At 43.2% G+C, this 14,478-nt stretch overlaps 1 protein-coding gene across 2 annotated transcripts in view; it reads left to right on the top strand.

Moving 5' to 3' along the window:
• Uso1 (USO1 vesicle transport factor) overlaps nucleotides 1-14,478 on the top strand; it is a 66,545-nt gene that overhangs the window by 29,022 nt on the left and 23,045 nt on the right. For both annotated transcript variants that reach the window (XM_052198266.1, XM_052198267.1), the window contains exons 5-10: nucleotides 2,146-2,246; nucleotides 2,810-2,912; nucleotides 3,049-3,104; nucleotides 7,432-7,552; nucleotides 11,118-11,296; nucleotides 14,319-14,459. In XM_052198266.1, coding sequence (XP_052054226.1) covers nucleotides 2,146-2,246; nucleotides 2,810-2,912; nucleotides 3,049-3,104; nucleotides 7,432-7,552; nucleotides 11,118-11,296; nucleotides 14,319-14,459 — 701 coding nt within the window. The remainder of the gene's footprint in view (nucleotides 1-2,145; nucleotides 2,247-2,809; nucleotides 2,913-3,048; nucleotides 3,105-7,431; nucleotides 7,553-11,117; nucleotides 11,297-14,318; nucleotides 14,460-14,478) is intronic.

Here is a 14,478-nt window from a genome sequence, read left to right as displayed (position 1 = left end):
TACAGTGACTTCATCAAATTAGTACTTTTTTCCTTTTTGACTGGTTTACTTTGTTGTTTTGTTTCTTTTTCTTTTTCTTTTTTTTGTTTTTTTTTTGTTTTTGTTTGTTTGTTTGTTTGTTTTTTTTGGAGACAGGGTTTCTCTGTATAGCCCTGGCTGTCCTGGAACTCACTCTGTAGACCAGGCTGGCCTCCAACTCAGAAATCTGCCTGCCTCCCAGAGTGCTGAGATTACAGGTGTGCGCCATCACTGCCCGGCTCTTTTTTCTTTTTTAAACTTGTATGGGTGTTTTGTCTACATGTGTGTCTATAAATCATTTGTGCCTGGTGTTTGCAGAGGCCAGAAAAGGGCATAGGCTGCCCTGGAACTGGAGTTCAGACATGTATGAGCCAACATACATGCTTGGGATTGAATTCATAAGCTAGTGCTCCTACCCACTGGACCATTTCTTCAGCCCCAGTACTCCGCACTTTAAGTCTTTTCTCTTCATGGGCGGCCGTCAGTTGCTTCTAGTCCAGGGCTACTGAGATTTGATTAGGCCCATTCCTATCAACTTCTTAATAAATAGGTTTGTGTGTGTTTTATCCTGCTACTATACAAGCACTATGGTCAAAAGCAGCTTGGGGGAATGAAAGGGTTCATGTGGCTTTACTTCCAGCTCACCATCTGTTATTGGAGGAAGTCAGGGTAGGAAGTTGAAGCCGACATCATGGAGGGATATGCCTTCCTGGTGCACTCACAGGCTGGTGCTTAGCTTTTTAAATACAGCCCAGGACTGCCTGCTCAGGGGATAGTGCGAGGCACAGAGGGCTGACCTCCCCTGTAACTGAGGCTCTCCTGACCTATCCTCAGGAATTCCACCCTGCCACGCGGTGCCAGGTCTCAGCTGCTCTCCAGGAGACCCTCTACAACATCTCTCACCCCTCGAGCCTTCAAAACCAGTACCACAGAGGCTGAGTTCTGGTGTCAGCTTGAGATACGGGCTTGGCCTCCTTGGAGCATAGGTTATGTGTATACACGTAGGGAAATACTTTCCTCTTGTCCCAGGGAAGCACGGAGCTTTCTCCTTAGCGAAGCAGAGCTCTTACCAACTGCGGCTGACTTCGCAGCCCTCACCAGCAGGCTCCCATTGCCCCAGTGAACCTGCTCTCGGTTAATCGTAGTGAATTCTTAAATCCCAACTGACCAGTATACGCAGGTTCTTTTTCCTTGGGGGGAGTCTTTTTATTATATTTGAATGAATGTTTTACCTGCAGCTTGTATGCCCACCATGTGTTTGTCTGTTCATGCAGATGAGAAAAGAATATCGGATCCCTCAAACTTGGGATCTGGAGGTAGCAGTAGTTGTAAGCCACTGTCTGCGTGCTGGGAACCGAACCCAGGTCCTATACAACAGCAACATGTGGTCTGAACTGCTGGCATCTCTTGCCCCATATAGATTCTTAATCCAAAGTGTCACAAACTGTCTTTACTCGTCTCTGAAACCCCACAAGCCAGGCCTCCGTTGTCTGTTTCTTTCAAGCTTCCTCAAGAATGACTGCCTTCTTCAGTGTGGGATGCCTTTTCTAACCTGGAGTTCCAAAGTCCTCCATAGTCCTCTAACAAAAGGCATTAAAAGCCACATGGTAGCTTTATTTCAGCACCCCACTCCTAATATTAATTTTTGTCCTAGTTTTCAAATTCAATTCGGTTGCTGAGACAAGCTAAAGGTCATCATCTTGCCTTAGCCACATGCATGCAGGGAGGATAGGCACCGCGCCCCTTAGGCCTATACAGTTTTAACCATTTTAATACAGAACATTGTAAAGAAATTCAGTGTTTAATTTTGCTTTTATTGCCAAATACTTGTCTAGGTTTTGCATAAAAACAATGCTGGTTTATCTGAAGGTGACTGCCTTAATTTTATAATTAAGTTGCCTTTTCTAATAAAAGTTTAACCTGATGTCTTTGAGGAAATGTGATATCTAACTGACCTTGAAAGTAAGTTTACAAATACAGTTTTCAATCTTAGTTGCATTACTGATATCACCCGTACTGTTGAATTGTTTATATTCCAGGAAAATTACCATTTCTGTTTAACTCGTCAGTGAAAGGATACTTTACCATAGCATCATGTTGAAGTACTTTGTTCTTTGAATATTACAGAAGAAAATTCTACAAGACAGAGTGAGGAGTTGGGAAGCCAGTTTACAGAAATTTTCACTAAGCAGCCAGAAAATGTCACTCTCCTGTTATCTTTGTTGGAGGTAAAAAGGGAACCTTGGCCATCTGTCATGTTCATAAGCTGCTGTTGTTGCCTTTATGGGTGTCATTGAAGAACTAATGTGTGCACACTTGAAAGGTAGTGAGTGAAGTTTGCTGTTTATCATGCTTTGAATTGCAAACATACTTTTATGAGTTAAAAAAGTTAGTTTCAGAAAGTTGGAGTGTTGGCCAACTTTTGAACTTATGTGTAAGATACATTATTGTGTTGTCTTGTGCTTAGCAAGTCTTTAGAGTTAGACAAACCATTTGGTTATTCAAATTTACTACTTCCATGTGAGGGATTCACATACTTGATACAGGAAATATGTGATCTATTAAAATAATCTGTATCTTATTTCTGGTTTTACAAAGTATTTATGATCATTATAATTTAAGTAAGTATAATCAATTAACACTAACTTGTTATTTCTTAAAATTAATTTTTAAAGTTCACTGAAATTCTATTTTTCTCTTGTAGTTTCTTATTGCACCATTAGTCGAAAAGAATGTTTTCCTTGAAAATAGCAATTCTAGTTGCTAAAGAGTTAAAATTCTTCCATTGCAGGAGTTTGATTTCCACGTCCGCTTGCCTGGCGTGAGACTCCTGACTTCTCTTTTAAAACAGCTAGGTCCTACTGTGCAGCAAATCATCCTAGTCAGTCCCATGGGTAAGTGACTACTCCTGAGTGACTCTGAGAACAAAGTAGAGGCCTAGGACTGAAGCAGTGACCTAATAAACTGTAACTTAAATCACTATTTGTGTTTTTGGTCCGCCTGTAATTTTCTTATGGTTGTATGTTCTAGGTGTTTCACGATTAATGGACTTACTGGCAGATTCCAGAGAAATTATACGTAATGATGTAAGTTTAATTTGGAAAGTAAGAAAGAACAGGATGCTTATTTTGTCTCATTGCAAACATACCTTTATGAGTTGAAAAAAAGTTAGTTTCAGAAAGTTGGAGTGTTGGCCAACTTTTGAACTTATGTGTAAGATACATTATTGTGTTGTCTTGTGCTTAACAAGTCTTTAGAGTTAGACAGACCATTTGGTTATTCAAATTTACTACTTCCGTATATGTTTAGGCTTTCTTTCATGGTCTTCTGAAATGCTGACGTAGAATTCCGCCTAGAAATTGTCTTTCTCCTACAGTAAACATTCTGAGACATTAAATAGTATAGGTTTACAATCCGTTACACGTGGCTTCCTCACTCTCTTTTCATTGATAATGTGTCCAGAGGATTTTCACTGGTGATCTCTTCACTGCAGAGTGCTGCTGTTCTGGAGTCATTCTCCATTCTGATACTTATTTTGATCCTTGCTTATGATTTTGAACTTTGTAACAGGTTAATGCAAAGCAGAAGCAGAACTAAACCAAACCCTTGACCTGTAATCCATGTCATACATATTTTGAAGTTAACATTTCAGACTTGGTTGTCTGGGGCTAGAGAGATGCTCTGAAGCTTGGGTACTTGCTGCTCTTGGGTAGGGCTCAGGTGCAGTTCCCAGCACCACTTAGCAGCTCACGACTCTGTGAGTCCAGTTCTATGGGTTCAAACCTCTTCTGCTCTCAGCAGGTCCCAGCCATGTACACAGTGCACATACATAGAATCAAAGAAGCACTCGTGCACGTAAGATAAAAATAAATCTAAAACTTTTAAATGTTGTAGTATCTATGGCAAAGCTATATTATAGATAGTAAAATGCTATACCAATGTAACTTACAGAAACAAATCTTTATTCAATACTTAAATTATTTTACATTTGTTTGTTTGTTTGTTTGTTTGTTTGTTTTGAGATAGAATCTCACTCTGCATCCCAGGCTGGCCTAAAACCTGACCCCCACCCCACCCCCAGTGCTAAAATTACAGACAGATGTCTTCACATCTGCTTTCCATGTTTGTTTGTTTGCTTGTTTGTTTAAGAATTGTCTTTTTTAAATGAACACCCATCTAGTAGGGATAATTTGGGATGTTTTTCCGCAATTAAAATACAACTATAGGGGTGGAGATGTGGCTCAGCAATCAAGAGTATTTGTTACAGAGGACCAAGGCATGGCCCTAGTTCCATATCCAGGGGCTCATCATGCCTGTACCTCTGGTTCTGAGGAATCTCATGTTCTCTCTTCTGGCCCCCACAGGCACTTCAGACAAGCAGGTGTGCACACATACACATAAATAAAAGTTTTAATTAGCTAAAACATGACTGTGTACCTTAAATTCAAGGTTTCTGTTCAACCTCCAATTTAGATAAGAGACGGTTAAGCCTTTGAATGAAGAAATTCTCTTTCTCTAAGTCTTCATTCGTGTCATCAGAATTTGTTTTTATTTTCAGATATAAAATTGCCCTTTTTACAAATGTCTACTTTGGTTCCTTAATTACTTTCTTAGATCATATATATTTATTGTACAAAATAAAATGACTATATTTCCTTCCATACAAGCTTATCAGGGACTTGAATCTGTCTGGCCCAGCACTCCTGCTGCCTGCCCACCCCCCCCCCCACCCCCACCCCCATGTTTTCAGTCTGTTTACTTTAGCTCCTGGCCCTTCTAACTTTTTGCCTTGATTTTTTTTTTTAAAGATAGATTTATTTACTTACTTATTTATTTATGTATTTATTTTATGTATATGAGTACACTGTAGCTGTGCTGATGGTTGTGAGCCATCACGTGGTTGCTTGGAATTTTGAATTCAGGACCTCTGCTTGCTCTGGTCGGCCCTGCTTGCTTCTAAGTACACCGTAGCTGTCTTCAGCCATACCAGAAGAGGGCGTCCGATCTCTTTTTACGGATGGTTGTGAGCTGGGATTAAACTCATGATCTTCAGAAGAGCACCTGTGTTCTTAACCCCTGGGCCATCTATCTCACCAGCCCCTTGCCTCGGTTTTTAATTGGAGGCAGATAAGATGATTGACTATGATGTCTGTTATTAATTTTATGAATGGATCTTAAGTTTTATTTTTGTTGTAACCTTTAATATCTTAGTTTTATATGTTTTATGGGTATATTTTCTTGGTTTCAATTGATCTATTCAGCAAAATAAGAGGAAAATAAACTACTAATAAATGTTGAGATTTAAAACTGGTAGACTCAGCCGGGAAGTGGTGGTGCACGCCTGTAATCCCAGCACTCTGGGAGGCATAGGCAGGCGGATTTATGAGTTCAAGGCCAGCCTGGTCTACAGAGTGAGTTTCAGGACACCCAGGGCTATACAGAGAAACCCTGTCTTAAAAAACAAAAACCAAATCCAAAATAACCAAAAAAAAAAAAACAAAAACAAAAATCAAACACAAAAACAAAAAAAACTGGTAGACTCTGTAGGTGCTGTTTTCCCACCTTTTAAATTATATGACATCTAGGTGTGGTGGAGCATGCCTTTAGCCCCCAGCACTCTGGAGACGGGGGGTTGGGGGGGGGGCAATCTGCTTGAGTTTGAGGCCAGTCTAGTGTGTATTGAGTGTTCCAAGGAAACAGTGTGGCAGAAGGATTCGAGATACTAGTATTCTACTTTGCATATAAGTATTTTGAGACACGGAATTTGTATACTTTGCTTAAAGTTATTCAGCTAGTAAGTAGGGCATTTAGCTTCTGTCTACTTTATGAGACTCAAGAGTTTGTGTGTTTTTTTTTTCCTTTTATGCAATTAAACTTCAATTTGACAGTATTACATTGGCAGGAAATTTGACATTTAAATTCTATTTTACCTTTCTTTCATGTTAGTGTTAAAATTTGAAAATCAGCGAAAGGGGTTGAAGGAGCCCAGTGAGTCAAGCCCGTTGTTAACCCGTTGTTAACCGTGTACAGAGGCTCAGCTGCTACTTCCACAGTGACTGTCACATCCCTGGGGGCCAAACCTGAAGCCTAGCCACGCTTGCCCCTTCATCTGTTTATTGTCTCTTTAATCATGTGGTCAGTGGGGCTCGTAAGTAGGAGTGAGTAACAGGGCTGGAGAGACGGCTGAGCAGGTCAGAGCCCTGGCTGCTCTTCAGAGGAACCCCTTCAATCCCCGGCACCCACGTGTAGCTCCTGGCTGTCTGTAATTCCAGTTTCAGGAATCCTATACCCTCCTGTGGCCTCCACAGGCACTAGGCTTGCTAATGGTATACAGGCATAAATACAGACAAAACACCATACACATAAAAGGAGATGAGTAATAAACATTAATGTAAGTTTTAAAAATGATAACTGATGGAAATATACAACTTAATAAGCTGAAAAAACCCTAAAAGTCAGGGTAAAGACTTAGTTAACGTTTGTTTGTTTGTTTGTTTCTCAGTTCTGTAGCTTTATCTGACATTCAGCAGTTAGGTCTCATCTACACTGACTAGATTTTGAAATGTGTAATCAGGGTTGTAAGTTACCACAATGCACTCTGGAATAGTCCTTATTCCTTTGGCCCAGACAGCTTGGTTGAGTCCTTGTCTGCGCACAGTCCCCATGGGCGTCTGGAGGCTCCCCCCCCCCCCACACACACACACACACGGAGCCCCATCGCCTCCGTGACAGAATGCAGAGTTCCAGGGCCTTTGCGCTTCTTGAGGCTTTCTCCTTGGTTGTGCTTGGGAATGTTGATGGTGCACTCCTGGCCACACCGTGGTAGCAGGATAGCCAGTCTTCTTGCTCCCCTGCTTTGTGGAAGCCATTCTGGCCAACCACTGGTCCAGAAAGACTGGGAGGGAAAACCCAGCCACAGTACTGTCTGTAAACTCTGCACGCGACACACATTTCCATTTCTTTTTCCTGTTGATTTAAAATCAAATTGTAGGAATTTGGGGGCCTGATTAGCAACATATCCTGAACTATGTAGAAGTTCTGTTAGAATGTGGTATTTCATGATTTATATTATCATTTTGAGTAGACTAAATATGAGAGCTTTATAATCATTCTCAGCTTGTGGAAACTCCATGGTGACTGATGGAGTGAGGTGATTGTGTTCTTACTGTATACAGTAAGAAGAAACTGTTAGATGGAAACTCTTGCCAAAGCCTTGTTCTTATGTGATCTAGGACCTTTAGGGAAGCAGATTAGTGAACTGTCTCTGCCCTCTACGTCCTTCTATATACAGAGAGCGAAGCAGCTGGATTTGTAAAATCCCGCTTATTATAGGATTCTGTGATTTTTAAAGTAATTTTTTAGGTGTCCAATAAATTTCATACTCAACTGAATGCCACTTTTCTTTTCTATAAGGGTGTCTTACTACTGCAGGCATTAACAAGGAACAATGGAGCAATCCAGAAAATTGTTGCTTTTGAAAATGCTTTTGAGAGACTACTGGACATTATTACAGAGGAGGGGAACAGTGATGGAGGTAAGAATGGGGAAGTAAGGAGACTGCTTTGTCCGCACTCACCTTGATGGCTGTCACCGTGGTTCCCAGCAGTCCATGTGCTTGATTACATTACCGCCCCTCTGCCCAGCCGGATCCTTGGCTCCCGGGGTCAATGTCCAGTAAATCCTCAGCTTTTCACAGAGTTCAGCCTTTTCCATGGAGGGGTCCTGAAGTGTCAGCTCAACAGGAGTCCTTAGCAACCTATCTCCCCAGTAACAGAAATGAAGAGCTGTGGACATCTGAGCTAGGTAGAGAAGACAGGCAGGAGTCTGTCTGCCTTGTGAGGGAGGGCACTGTGTCAGAGCAGGTGAGCACAGTCACATCTTCAGGGCCAGAATGTAGTGATGACAGTCTCAGGCCTTGTAATCTCAGAGACACAGCTTGCAGATGCTCCCACTCTGACAGCATGGGTTCTTTTACTGAAGTCCTAATTACTAGATTAACTCACAGATCATGCAGTACATACCACTCAGTAAATTATCTACACTCATGTAGATAGACTACATAGAGCTAAGGGATGACAGCAGCGTAAGAGGTTTCAGAGGCCATGGAAACTGACAGAGCATAGAATCTGTATGAATATGAAAATCAACCAAACTGAGCTTCTCAGAGAGCTAGAGAAGTTACAGCTGCTGGTGTGAGCTTTGGAGTCAAGCTAAATGTCCTGTCCAAGGACAGAACAAGCAAATGACAGTTACAGTAGACCATGTCAGCAGTAGGGACAAGTAGATTGAAGCCCTGGGACAGTTGAAGGTCTTTGTTCATCCTTGAAGTGCATCCCAGATGACAGCTGAGTGGATTGTTACTGTCCAGTGCTGAGTGCCCACTGCTTTCTCGGGATCCTTGGTCCGCTGTGTGGCACGGGAAGTGGTGGTAGGCTGGGCTGCGTGCACGTGTGGAGGTCAGAGGACAGTTTGGAGGAGTCGCTTCTCTTGAGGGGGCTCCAGGGCTTAGGCTCCAAGCCTGCACAGTAGCAAGCTCTGGTAGCCACTGAGCCGTCTCACTGGCCCTCGATAGACTTCTTCCTGATATGGTCTTCTTATGCCCATGGGCCCCTAAGTATCTTAATTCACCCCAATAAGTGCCCTTCCTACTCCCAGGAACTAGTCTGTGCCTCTTGGGAGAGCCACAAAGCTGGTGGTGGTCACCTGTCTCATGGGTGCAGAGTTCCCTTCTAGCCTCAAAACTGAATCAAACGCTGTTTAAAGTGAACTCTCTCAGGGCAGGCACAGCTGTTCTTTACAGCATGGAGGAGGAGTGGAAGGCAGGTGCAAACTGGATCTCAAGCACTTCTAACCAATCTGCATTCTATCGGTAGCTCTAGTTGGCATCTGTGGTCATTTCGCCTTGGCCTTCAGCTGCTGGGATTACAAGTGTGTGTGTGTCCTGAAGCCAGGTTAGAGGAGAAGCTCTAAAGAGAGAGGCAGTTGTTTGGTTGATGGCTTGAACGTCTCAGGAAGAATAAAGCAGAAAAGTAGACCATTTTGGAGCCAGGGTTGCTTTCTTTTGAGTTTAAAGTTTTTAATTGAGCCAGATGTGGTGGTGCACAGCTTTGATCCCAGCCCTGCGGGCAGAGGTAAGTAGATCTCTGTGAGTGAGGAGAGCCTGGTCTACAGAGCCAGTTCTGGGACAGCATGATAGAGACCCTGCCTCAAACAAAAAAATAGTTTTCATAAAATACTTAACGTTTTCATAGTTTTATTTTGTCAGTTTATATACGTATTAAATAACCATTGCAAATAGCATGATTGAGTTAGCAGGTTCTTAGATAACGGTTCCAAAAGAAACAAGCTGATGAATGGGGCTTCATTAAAACTGGAAAGTTCTGCTCTACAAAAGACACTGTTAAGAGAATGTGGAAATAGCATAGACTGAGAGAAAAATATTTTAAAATTTACATCTGAAAAAAAGACTTAAAAAATCAGTAGTAAAAAAGAAAAGCAAATTTAAAAAATTAGGCAAAAGGTCTGAATACACTCTTCAGTAAAAGCACATACCATGGTTTACAGTACCATTCAAATAAATGTTCAGCATTATGTCATTAGGCAGTTGCACTAGGAACACTAAGGCACCACTACATAGCAATGCAGTGGAGAAAATCCAAAACACTGACTCTACTAGATAGAGTCATGGAGAGTCACTACTAGATAGTGAGCATGGAGAGATAGGAATGCGTTGCTGGTAGAAACGGAAGGGAGCGTAACCAGTGTGAAGACACTGCAGTTTCTTACAAGCTAAACACAATCTGCCTGTGAGATCTCATAGTATTACTGCTTCATATTTATCCAAATTACATTAAAACATATCCACATGAAAAGTGGTGCTTGAATGTTCATAGATGCTCTAGTCAACATGCTAAGACTTGAAGCAGCCAGGATGTCCTTGAGGAGGTGAATGGGTGCGTGCTAATGGGCTCATAAAACGAGATTACTCAGCAATGAAAGGAGTCATCAACTCCAGAAAGATTGGGGAGCCGTAGGGTTTTGCAGGGTGAGGAGTGAACTGTTATCTGTACTATGTGCCAGTGTTGATCATCCTTTATAACAAAGGTACCACACTAGAGCAGGATGATAATGAGGGGCAGCTAGGGGAGGGAGCAGGCAGAAGCACTAGTGTTGTGTTTTCTGTAACTGTCAACCTGCTCTGAGAAGCAGGTGTTTAGATTGCTTTTCACACTTAGCATGTAGGGACCAGAGGACAGTGTGCACTTGTCTCTCTGCATCCACCATGTGAGTCTTGGGAATTGACCTCAGGTCGTCAGGGTTGTCAGTGAGCAGTGAGTGGTCTACCCCACTGAACATAAACCTTGTAAAACTAAAGATGTGTGTGTGTGTGTGTGTGTGTGTGTGTGTGTGTGTGTGTGTGTGTGTGTGAGTGTGACCTAGAGCTGTGAGGGCCTTGAGCTGTGCTCAGAGGAAACGGGAGCTGTTGGTTGGTCCAGACGTAGAGGTCAGTGGGAAGCTTTCCATTGTGATGATAGCAGAGGTTGTAGTGTGGGGAAACTGCCCAGGACAGTGATGTTTGTGATTATGGAAGTAGGAGAATGAAGCGGGGGCACAGGGACAGGACCGATAGCCTGAGGAGAAGCCTTTCCGAGAAGAGGCAGACACTGTCAGATGGGTAAGGAGTGATAGACGACCAGGCAGTAAATGTTTAGTACTTTGCTACTTTATATATAGCTTTGTATATAGTCTTGCTTCTTGTGTCTGCCAGGACTGCAGAGTTAAGTAGGACATTTACAAACTCCTGTGTTTGTGCATTGGGGTCTAGTGGAGAGGACAATCTTCTAGAAGCAATCTGACCTAGTCATGGGGTCTTGATCATCAGCACTGAAAACCTGCTATTTAAGCTTACATGTGAATATGAAAGGTGGCTCACTATAGTATGTTGGACTGTACAGACACAGAGTGCAGACACAGGCATGTGTCAATCAGAACAGGCTGTGCTGTGCTGACTGACCGTGGAGACAGACACTTGAGGACACTAGTTGAGTTCTGTCAGATGTCCCCAGCCTCAATGTCTCCATCTTATGTTCTTTCCCCAGGTATAGTAGTAGAAGATTGTTTGATTTTGCTCCAAAACTTATTAAAAAACAACAATTCCAATCAAAACTTTTTTAAAGAAGGCTCTTATATTCAACGCATGAAACCTTGGTTTGAAGTTGGAGATGAGAACTCTGGCTGGTCAGCGCAGAAAGTGACCAATCTGCATTTAATGCTGCAGGTATGTGCGTGCCCCTCAGACAGCGCGCTGGAAGCCTCTGTCAGGGGCTCTTCCCACAAAAAGAAATTGCTTCAGTTTGGTAGATCCAAAGTTTTCTGTTGGTTTTTAGAGGCAATATAAAACCTTTTTTAAAAGGATTTTTAAATAACGTATACTCATTGCATATATACTGTAGTATATAAGGGCATTGTCATTACCTTTATTATCCTTTTAGTGTACTGTGCTTGAGTATGTGTGTCATATCACGTGTGGAGGTCAGAGGACAAGTTGACGGTGATTTTATTTAATTTTCATCAAACTCAGGTCATCAGGCGCCATTTCCCACTGGCCGCCATAAGGGCGTTTGGAAAGTGTATATTAAATATTATCACATGTGCACCCTATACTGCCCTGCTCTCCCTTCTCCTCACCCCTCACTTCTGTAGATGTTTCTCTCCTGCTTCTATGTCATCAATACTTACTTCTCTGGATTTATGTAAAAATCTAAAAACCACAGATGGCAAAAATCAACATTTGTTTTACCTGTGACTGGCCTCTTCAATTAGTAGGATTGTCTCTGGTTGCATTTGCCTTTCTGCAAACAACCTTTTAAAAAAAATATTTTTAAAAGATTTTTATTTATCTCTGTATGTGTGTGTGTGTGAATGTATGCCACTTACGTATGGTGCCCACGAGGGCCAGAGTACCATGTTGGAGATCCCAGACCTGGAGTCAACACATGGTCATGCCCCTGTGTTGGTTCCGTGACCTAGCTGTTGTGAATGCAGTATACACTGATGTGGAGGTGTCTGTCGCAGGTCGGCTTGGAGTCCTTTGGACCTGGAGCAGTGCAGCTATGGTATGACTTATGAGTACCATGTAAAAAAAACTTTGAGGGGCTGGAGAGCCGGCTCAGGGGTTAAAACTCTCGCTGCCCTTCCGGGAGAGCCAGGCTTGCTTCCATTACTCATATTTGGAGGCGACAGCTATTTGTAACTCCAGCTTCAAGGGATCAATGGCCCTCTGCTGGCCTCTTCACACACCAACACAGACTGCCCATTCATTCATTCATTCATTCATTCAGTCAGTCAGTCAGTCAGTCAGTCAGTCAGTCAGTCAGTCTTCTCCCTCCTTCCCCTCCCTCTCTCCCCACAGAATAAACATTTAAAAATAGGGCTTGGGGATTAACTCAGAGGTAGAGAACTTGCCTAGAAAAAACAAGGCTCTGGGTTGGTTCTCAGTACCAATAAAGCATTTGGTGAGTAAGTAAAGCTAGCTCCCCCTTGAAGGCCATTACATCCTAACATCATCCCTCTCTGACCCTCAGTAAGTTATTCCCAATTACTTAACACCCAGAGAAAGGGAGGGGGGAGAGAGAGAGGGAGAGAGGGAGGGAGGGAGGGAGGGAGAGAGAGAGAGAGAGAGAGAGAGAGAGAGAGAGAGAGAGAGAGAGAGAGAGAGAGAGAGAGAGAGAATGAAAGAGGGAGGGAGGGAGAGAGGTGGGGGGAGAGGGAGAGAGAGAAATTTTTTGAAGAAAGTTAGTTTAAAAAGTATATTGCTATCTAAAAAGTTAATGTGGTATAGCATGTAAACAGAGAAATGCACTATTATAGTTCTGAACAGTATGCATATACTACACAGATATGCATTCCCTACTATGTGTTACAATACTACATGTATATGTAGGTACAGTGCAGGGTTTTTGACTTTTAAAACCATGGCTAAGCTTGCCTCACCCCCTTACTGGAAACATCCCTTTCTTACGCTTATGAAGATCACGAAGTCCGCAGCAGCGGGAGTGCGATTATGCCCTCACCTTACCATTCTCTCCACCTCGGCGATGCAGAGGTTGGTTCTGACTCCGCGCAGCCAGCGATGTTAGAGCCGCTGCAGTCGTAGTTAGGTTCGCTCATCTCAGGTTCTCCGTTGGCGCTGAAGGGAAGTGTGTCATGGCTTCTGTGTGGATACATGGACCTTATAGTCCCTCCTCAGCCGTTGAAAACTGAAATAAATATCCTCGGGAGAAGGAGGTTCAAGCTCTTCCTCTAAATTAAGTCTCCCTTTTTAATCTTTCTTTTGAGGTCAGTCTCCCTGTGAGGCCCTGGGCTGACTACCTCCTGAGAGTGGGGAAGGTGTGCCACACCTCACCTAGCAACCATCACTTGCCAACGCTCTGCTACTCTGCCCCTCCGCAAAGTCCTCTTTATCAGGAAAGCGGAATCTGTGGCATGGCCTGTCTCTAGGGGTGTAATTGTTTTAGTTGATTACTTCTGTACTATAAGGTCTTAGGACGTTTGTCTGGCACTTTCATTAACTAAGTATTGTCAATACTATATTGCGTATATACAAATTTTGCATGTAAAACATACCACTAGTTTGTAAAATAGAAGTCATATCTTAAGTTATTTTGAAGTTATGTGGAAGATTTAAGTGGGCCTAATTAGTTGTTTTTGAAATTTCATGTTCAGGTTTAGCATACTCATGGAATGGTAGGGATTTGGTTAACAGTGAGACCACCCCAGCCGGTGCGTGAGTCTTCTGTCAGGCCCCGCGGCCAGCTGCAGCTTCTCCTTATTTTCAGTGTCGGTGCGATTCATCGAAACTCAGGCTCGGCTGCTTCAGCTCCCCTCTGCTATTAGATCCTACTAATGCCTCTCTGAGAAGCCTGGCATCCTGCATCTAAATTCCCTTCTGTATTGACTATGCTTATTTTGTAAATACTGTGTTTATTATTTGAGTGCAGGAATGACTGAGGCAGATGCCACTGTGAGAGTTCAGATCACCTGAGAGGGACAACATTAAGCAAATAGCAAAATGTCTTTTGTGCTAACACTGTGGCCGTGAAGTAAGGCGGGACAGCCCTAGTCCTGGGGAGCACATCGGGCGCTCACACCTTCACAGGTGATTTGAGACGGCCTCATCCAAGTAGGCTAGCCGTGGACTCCTGGTCCTCCTGCCTCCACCCCCAAGTGCTAGGATTGCAAGCGTGCTCCGCCCTGCCCTGCTACAAATCTTTAAAGACACATTTTATTCTCTTTCACAGCTTGTGCGGGTCCTGGTATCTCCCACCAACCCTCCCGGTGCCACCAGTAGCTGTCAGAAGGCCATGTTCCAGTGTGGGCTCCTGCAGCAGCTCTGCACTATCCTGATGGCGACTGGGATCCCTGCCGACATCCTCACCGAGGTGCGTGACGAGGCCGCTC

The sequence above is a fragment of the Apodemus sylvaticus genome, chromosome 11, assembly GCF_947179515.1.
Source record: "Apodemus sylvaticus chromosome 11, mApoSyl1.1, whole genome shotgun sequence".
Lineage (NCBI taxonomy): Eukaryota > Metazoa > Chordata > Mammalia > Rodentia > Muridae > Apodemus > Apodemus sylvaticus.
The sequence above is the reverse complement of the archived record's forward strand: the minus strand, read 5'-3'. Positions and strand labels throughout refer to the sequence as shown.